This window comes from Sphaeroforma arctica (genome assembly GCF_001186125.1).
Source record: "Sphaeroforma arctica JP610 unplaced genomic scaffold supercont1.31, whole genome shotgun sequence".
NCBI lineage: Eukaryota > Ichthyosporea > Ichthyophonida > Sphaeroforma > Sphaeroforma arctica.
In genome coordinates, this window is record NW_014040527.1 from 184,599 (window position 1) to 193,380 (window position 8,782).

The 8,782-nt window shown below is 45.1% G+C and overlaps 3 protein-coding genes across 3 annotated transcripts in view; 1 reads left to right on the forward strand and 2 right to left on the reverse strand.

Annotated features, from left to right (window-relative positions):
• The window catches only part of SARC_00890 (hypothetical protein), a 1,745-nt gene extending 1,130 nt beyond the window's left edge, over window positions 1-615 (reverse strand). The window contains exon 1 of the mRNA XM_014305424.1: window positions 309-615. Within this exon, the coding sequence (XP_014160899.1) occupies window positions 309-485 (177 nt within the window). The 5' untranslated portion in view covers window positions 486-615. The remainder of the gene's footprint in view (window positions 1-308) is intronic.
• A 393-nt stretch (window positions 616-1,008) lies between these two features.
• SARC_00891 (hypothetical protein) lies at window positions 1,009-7,902 on the reverse strand. The gene is made up of 5 exons (XM_014305425.1): window positions 7,348-7,902; window positions 5,164-5,401; window positions 2,645-3,990; window positions 1,980-2,377; window positions 1,009-1,581 (listed from the first exon to the last, which is right to left on the reverse strand). The coding sequence occupies exons 1-5, from the start codon at window positions 7,635-7,637 to the stop codon at window positions 1,562-1,564; spliced, it is 2,292 nt and encodes a 763-aa protein (XP_014160900.1). The 5' UTR covers window positions 7,638-7,902; the 3' UTR covers window positions 1,009-1,561.
• Window positions 7,903-8,275: 373 nt separating this feature from the next.
• On the forward strand, window positions 8,276-8,627 carry SARC_00892 (hypothetical protein; the record flags this gene model as incomplete). Its single annotated transcript, XM_014305426.1, has 2 exons — window positions 8,276-8,562; window positions 8,612-8,627. 2 exons carry the CDS (start codon window positions 8,276-8,278, stop codon window positions 8,625-8,627), a joined length of 303 nt encoding a protein of 100 aa, XP_014160901.1.
• Window positions 8,628-8,782: the final 155 nt, after the last annotated feature.

Below are 8,782 nucleotides of genomic sequence, written 5' to 3' on the forward strand. Positions count from 1 at the left end.
TATATTTAAATAAATATATGTATGTATATGCGTGTACGTAGTTTTAGATAGATAAAGATATTTGGATATTTTTGTCCAAACTTAGAAAAAAAAGTCATTTGCGAGGAATTTGAACCTGTGGAGCTATGTGCACATATTTCACCTCATTGGCATTCGCTATTTATCATGGTTCATACTGAGTGAGTGGGGTGAGCGGGATATATTCCACATATAGGCAATCCACAGTTCATTTGTGGTCCGATTTCTGGCTATAAGAATAGATTTGACAGTGAAATTGCCATCAGGCAATCCTAAATTTATACACATACCGAGACTTCTTTCGCCTTGAGGCTCGTCTCCGGGAGGTCCTTTGTTATATCAGTGTAAACTCCCAAGTTTGCATTCAGTATTTTGCAAGTGCAAATTGAACAACGCACCGCTCGAGGGTTCTTGTCCCCCGCGTGCCTCTCTGGCATTGGTGCATCTGTTTTACTAACTTCACTCATTGTATATTTGTGTATTTACTGTGATTATCAGTCAGTTTGTTATACAAAACGAACAGTATCAGCACATATCCTAGCCTTCTAAATTATACAACATATTTATAGTACAAAATATACAAAAAAATAAAGTAACCAAAAAACATGTGACGGACGATCATATTTTCAAGAGTTTTTTCACGCACAACCTATGGATAACCCTAATACCCTAAAACCCTAACAAGTATCTTGTAGCGCCAAAGTTAGCGGGAATACTTGACACTAAGATGAACTCTAGCCGCCAGTGCTTGCGCTCGCGTACAGAGTGCGTATGTATTGAAATTGTGAGCATGTATGGTGTGTACGCCAGGAGTGAGCGCTTAGAGTACTTCGAAAGGGAAAAGATAAGGAGGTGAGTAAGTTTCAAACATCATTCGTATGTGATGCAGAAGCTTTCAATTGAACTTTAGTTGAGGTGCATGCACTTCGGTATGTACTTCGACATTGCTGATTTCACGAGCTATGTAAAATATGTCAGCTTTCAGCTCTTGGACATTCCAAATAGCCATTTTCCCCCATATCCTGGAATCGGGGCTTGTCTTCAGCTATGTTTATTCATATACTGATCGGTAAATGGTCATACTGGCATAGCAATTATGATGTGCTGCTATAAGTCGATCCATTAGTACATCGCTTACCCACAGGCGTGCGATGCCGAAGCTATTACATATTTCATCTGGCCTGTGCGATTTATCAGCGCTATGATTGATGAGCAAATCGTCGCTTTATTCAGAAATACATCTTATCGATAGTTATTCCATTGTTGACGCCAATCACAAGGACCCAGTCAGGTCAACGCCGTTTGAGATGTTGACAGATGCCACACATAGCGCTCGACCAGACTTTCAATGTGGCGCAAGATAAACGTATCTAAAACTGCACGCTCTCATTTGCCCCTTTTCGGCCCTTTAGTTATGCACACATCTGTGCTGGACACCCCAGACTCAGAGTCTGTCCTGGATCATATAGCCAGTCCCTTGAGTTGTATGTAGTCGCACGGACCAACAGTTTTTATATATCTGGCAATGAAGCTAAACCCAAGGTCATCGCAGTGGTTTGAGGCCTACCGTTGCAGAGAGATAATTAGAAAGAAAATTAAAAGGTCAGCACATGCGTCAAAGGTGGGCAAGACAGAGATGGGGTCCGCATAAAAAACCCCCCCCCCCCCCCAAAAAAAAAAACCCAGAATTCGCCAGAGAAGCAAAACTTATGGAGCATATCACCAATGCCCAATAAGTACATGCAGTTAAAGACCTCAAACGATATGTAGTAATGTGACTGAGTTTTCGGCGCTTCGAGCTGAAGTGCGCATACGATCCCCCTATGTATTACTCGGGGATATTATAAAACTATGGTCCGCGGGTTCGAATCCCCGATTAGGAAGTTTTTCTTCTTCTTCTTTTCACAACGAGAACATATGAAAGAGATTCAACAGACAGCTGTGTTGACGATAGTGCATACCGAGCTTGACGCGCAGTGCGTTCGTGGCGTCCACTGACAGAGAGTCCTTCGCACCACCTCCGGCGCTCTCCAAATCCATATCTTTCGTCTCCTGCGGTTGCAGTTTCTCGAGCAATTTAGCAGCCTTCTCTCCCTTCTTGGCTCTGCCAGCGGCCTTATCGGAACTCTTCGCATCCCCCTTGAAGCTCAGAGCGTGCTTTTTACCACTCTTAGAGCTCGAGGACTTCGATTTGGTCTCGGTCTGCGCCTTTGGCTCGGTGATTGTGGCGGCTACGTGATGCGGCGTATCGGGTGCATCCTGGGGCATTGGTATGTCCATCAGGTCAGCATCCTCGTCGTCCACATCATCATCCGGAAGGGGAATGTTATCAAGGTCCATATCATCAGACTCGTCTCCGCTGATAGATTCGATTCGAGCGAGGTATTGCAAAACAGGTACAACGGTAATTGTCAATCATCACATTGCGTTGAATGGAAAGACAAAGAAAGGCGGCGATCAAGAATAGACGCGGAGTGAATATATCGACAGGTGCTAATTCTAAACAACACGAACAATACCACCTCAATACACCGGCATGACTACAAAGATAACCCGGCAACTTCAACATAGAGGTTTCCAATATTCTCAACATCATCGCCAACTTCTAAACAGGACGTTCACATACCTTCTCCCCCTGATTTGACTACGATTACGACTACGACTGCGGCTTCTGCTTCGGCTCTTGCTGCTACGCCTGTCTCTGCTAATACTTCTATCACGGCTATGGCTCCTATCCCGACTACGCGACCGGGAACCAGCCCTATATTTCTTGTCCGTCCTTTCCCCGTCACTAGCACTCCGACTTCTGGCCCTCCTCTTGCGCCTGGGCCGCTTGCTACAATCAGACACCTCACCGTCCTCATTAGCGAGCGCTGTAGCCCTTCCACCGGTACTAGCACTGCGACTGCGCGACCGTTTCCTCGAGCGCTGGGCCCTGTGCTCTCGATCGCTGTCGCTGTCGCTATCGCTATCGCTATCGCTATCGCTATCGCTATCGCAATCACTGTCACTGCCACTGTCACCTGAGCTGCCTCTGCTATCCGTACTATCGGAACGGCCGCCACTGCGACTACGCGAGCGTGTGTGGCTGCGCCTGCTCCGTCTCGTACGGTCGCCAGTGCGTGTGGTAGACCGGACTCTGCTCCTGCTTCGGTGTCGTCTATCGCGGCTACTGCTCCTATATCTACGGCGGCGTGACCGCGAACTCGAACCCGCGGCATGGCTCTCTCTAGGCCTATCCTCCGGCTGATCCAGGTCTTTGTACCCCGAGCGCCCTCTCTCACGTCCTCTGCTTCGGTCTCTATCTCGACGCTCATTTCGGCGCGATTCGCGACTCTGGTCGCGCTCGCCGCCGCGACCGCGCTCAGATCGGCGGCTGGGTCTGTCTCTGCTGTGGCCTCTATCGCGTTCCCGTCTCTCTCCGTCGCGGTCACGTGCGCTGTCCCTGTCCTTGCGCTCTCTTTCTCTGTCTCTTCGGCGCTCATCGTCGCGTGGGCGTTCACGGCGATCTCGATCGTCGTGCCGCGCGCGAGTAGACATGTTCTTATCTCTGCCCCTGGACGTCTCTCTGTCCCGATCTCGAGACGACTTCCTACCTCTAGACCCGCCTGTATCTTTAGAAGTTCGATCCCTCGAGGACCTTCTCTCGCCCGACTCTCTCCTCGATGGTCGGCGTTCTCTGTCTCTCGCGGAGTCTCGTTCCTTAGACGACTTCCGCTCAGGCGATGACCTTCTCGCCCGGTCACGTGACGTGCGTCTGTCTCTATCTCTGTCTCTGTCTCGAGACGGTTTGCGATCACTGCGGTGGTCCCTGTCGCTTCTTCGCTCTTTCTGTCGCTCGGGTGACTGTGCCATCCCGTTGACGGCGATAGCGTTCACCTCAGCCGATGCAGTGGCCGTGTCCGCCATCTCGACGTCTTCGTCATCATCGTCGTCCAGAAGATCATCGATAGCACTGATGCGTGGTTGCAACTGGTGGATGGGTGTAGTAGAAGTAAGCCATGTCCGTGTACTGGAATATGAGTGGAGATAAAAACAGGTTGCTCCTGGTGGCCGGATTTAGGTTTAAGGATTTAGGTTTATAGATTTAGGTTTACGGATTTAGGTTCATGGATTTAGGTTTACGGATTTAGGTTCATGGATTTAGGTTTACGGGGTTGGGTTGATGGTTCTAACTTCTGTCTTACCCTTTGTAATATGCAGTGGTACTGCACAGAGTCGTGTGCATGGGTGCGTTTTGTATTGGTTTAATGGGCATGTAAGCAGGAATCTACGACTGACATGAAGGCACCTACACTAACAACTACACCTACAACTACATCTAGACCTACAGCTACAGCGATACTTACACCTAGACCTACAGTTACAGCTACACCGATACTTACACCTAGACCTACAGCTACACCGATACTTACACCTAGACCTACAGCTACAGCTACACCGATACTTACACCTAGACCTACAGCTACAGCTACACCGATACTTACACCTAGACCTACAGCTACAGCTACACCGATACTTACACCTAGACCTACAGCTACAGCTACACCGATACTTACACCTAGACCTACAGCTACAGCTACACCGATACTTACACCTAGACCTACAGCTACAGCTACACCGATACTTACACCTAGACCTACAGCTACAGCTACACCGATACTTACACCTAGACCTACAGCTACACCGATACTTACACCTAGACCTACAGCTACAGCTACACCTAGACCGATACCAATACCTAGAACTAGACCGATACCAATACCTAGAACTAGACCGATACCAATGCCTAGACCGATACCAATACCAATACCTAGACCGATACCAATACCTAGACACAGACCTAGACCGATACTTACACATAGACCTAGACTTAGATCTAGACCGATACCTACACATAGACCGATACCTACACATAGACCCAGACCTAGACCGATACCTACACAAAGACCTAGACCGATACCTAGACCACCTACAACCCTATACATCAGCGGCTCATTATAACCACGTGTCATTTATATGCCAATTTAAAGCGCCTCACATACGTGCATCTGTAAGTGAACCATCTCCAAACGATGGCTATAAAATTAAGCCTAGAACATCTCTGGAATGATCGGCCCATTGACTTCACTTCACTTCACATACCTGTCCGGTCTCTTCGAGGATAAACCGCTTCTGCACGCGCGGCATTTGCACATCACACACACGCTCCTCGTGTAGCAGCTCGTCTACGAATTCGTCCACGTGTGAACGCACAAGCTTACCCAGCTTGTTCTTTACCCTGATGCAGCGGAAGTCATCGTACAATGGCTCCAAGTACTTGTAACAGTCTTGCGAATTAGCCGTCAGACGCAGGTACAAAGCACCCAGCAGACGAACGTATCTGGTGCCGTGAGAGGAGAAGTGTGACGTATCAGCTACACGCACACAGGTGGGTAAGGTGATAGATAGCTTGATTGAAGTGAGGACGCCTTACCAACTGCATGGTATAGTACCTACAGACGTATCCCAACGTGCCCCTGGTCCACTGCCTGGTCGTAACATGTATCGGATGATATAATGTATGAAACATGACATACACTGGTCACAAGTACCCCCTATACCACCCATCCACTCCTTTAGTACCCCCTATACCACCCATCCACTCTTTTAGTACCCCCTATACCACCCATCCACTCCTTTAGTACCCCCTATACCACCCATCCACTCCTTTAGTACCCCCTATACCACCCATCCACTCTTTTAGTACCCCCTATACCACCCATCCACTCCTTTAGTACCCCCTATACCACCTATCCACTTCTTTAATCCACCTATACCACCCATCCACTCCTTTAATCCACCTATACCACCCATCCACTTCTTTAATCCACCTATACCACCCATCCACTCCTTTAATCCACCTATACCACCCATCCACTCCTTTAATCCACCTATACCACCCATCCACTCCTTTAATCCACCTATACCACCCATCCACTCTCTTGTCGTAACATGTGTCGGATAATAGATAAATCATGTAGAAAGAAAACCATAACATACATTGTTGATTTAAGAGCGAGACTTATATACCTCTACAGCCTACAGTTCTTTCCTACTTTACAGTAACAACATACTATCTATATATAGAAAAGTGACAACATAACTTCCTATATATAGTAACAGCATACTATATGTGACACTAGGTCAGAGGTCATTCGCAGCCTATGGCATGTCGAAATGGTCATCTAACTATTTGAAATTGAAAGTTTCCAGTCCACATAGTATTGCACGAACTAACTTCATATATATAGTAACAACATACTATCTATATATAGAAAAGTGACAACACAAATTCATATATAGTAGGAATATACTATATGCGACGATAGGTCAGAGATTATTCGCAGCCTATGGAATTTCAACAAGGTCATCTCCCTATGTGCCTATCAAAGTTTCAATCCACACAGTATAGCACAAACCTATATATATATATACATATGTATATTTATATAGAAACAACACCTCTTATATATAGTAACAACTGATTGAAACATGATGCATATAGGAATGTAGGTTCGGCTAACTGCGAAATCTACTGGGCGGGGAACAGGGCTTCAATGCAATATACTGTTGCTCACAAATAAGATTCGACTTCACATTGAGTCTAATACGACATTCATATAATGGATACGTGTTGATTATTATGCAAAGCCACAACCACTTATACACATATATAGTAATGTATGTCGCATAATTGGCAGCAACGATGAAGATAGACTATATATAGATACACACACACACACACACACACACACACATATGTATATATAGATATACCTATATACATATATATGTATATACATACATACATACATACTTATACACACACACACACACACATACACACACATATGTATATATATATATACCTATATACATATATATGTATATACATACATACATACACACTTGTACACACACACACACACACATACACGCACGCAAACATGCAAACATACACATACATACATATAGTAATAAATATACATATATATATATATACAACAAAGGTATATATATATATATATATATATATATATATATATATATATGTATATATATATATATGTATGTATATATATGTATGCGTGGTGTACATGCGCACTACAATACACGCGCACATGGGTCTAGCGTATATGCGTGCGATAACGAGTTGTCAAAAAAAAACGTTCCCGAGGGTGTATACACACATACGTGTTAAATGCCATTGTATACGAAGAGCATATTATAAATAGAACTCTCTATATACGCTGAAACACCCTAACATATCAGCAGAACACGTCATACTTATAGTCTTCATTCTTTATGAACTCCACAATGATCTCCCTATCCGGTTGTATCTGCAACATCTTCAGCAGCAAGCATATAAACGGCGTAGCTTTGACACTACCCCCATACACCCCCCCACAGTAGTTCAGGTCAACAGCCTTCTCCACCAATGACTCGGCTGTGAGGGCAAAACAGTCCTCTTTCCAATATCGGCAGTCGTATATACGTGTGCGTATGATCTTATCAACCAGGTGCTGGGGATTGCGCCCGTGTATTTGCATGGCATCTTTGGCTGTGACGTTGGCCATGGTGTCAGATGTACCGGGGGTTCAATCTAGCTGTGTGTGTGGTACTATTGATTAGCTGTGTGTGTGGTACTATATATCGGTTCACATTTGGCTGCGAATGTGTAGGTGCGACACCAGCTGTGAGTGTGTACATGCACCACCACCCAGCAGGAAGGTAAAATATTACCATACGAAGGAGCACAGTCGACAAGGCCCCCGTTAAGATACTCTGTCGACTGTTAACGGACTATAGTACTAGTGTAAATATAAATACATACATACATACAAATATATACATACAAATGTACACACCTCTTGTGGTGTATAGATTTATTTATCTTCATCGCGTGAGTTAACCTAACCCAACAATGTACCGAACGTTTACCGCCAAATAGTTCTCCTTCCGGCTGTTGCCTCTCTGTAAAATAGCTTCTGTTGGCCTAATGGTGGTCTCACTCAACCCAAGAATGTACCGAACTGTTAGTCGCCCTATTGTTTTTCGCTCTCCCGGCAACAATCATTTTCGACGTACACTTACCATATCAGAAGTAAACAAAACCCCATCGCCCGCGACAGCATATATACATATAAATACGTACCAACACGTCCCAGCGTTTAAGTGTACATATAAACACACCCACACCCTCATCCTTTGCATCATGTCTCGTCGATATGACACACGCACAACCATCTTCTCACCCGAGGGCCGACTATACCAGGTAGAGTATGCGATGGAGGCCATCTCCCACGCGGGTACGTGCATGGGGGTGCTCTGCAAGGAAGGCATTGTGCTTGCGGCGGAGAACAAGAACACATCCAAGCTCTTAGAGGCTTCCAAAAGTAGTGAGAAGATCTATAAGATTAATGACAGCATTGCTGTATGTGTAGCTGGGATTACAGCCGATGCCAATATTCTGATAGAGAACTTGCGCTTGACGGCACAGAGGTACTATTTGCAATATCAGGAAGACATTGGCTTCGAACAGCTTGTGCAGAGTCTTTGTGATTTGAAGCAAGGATACACACAGTACGGAGGTATGCGCGTTGTAATATTTGCAGCAGTTCATTTGATTATCTGTATGAGTTCGTCTTTCAATATATATATATATATATATATATATATTTGTATATATATGTATGTATATGTATATGTATATGGGTATATA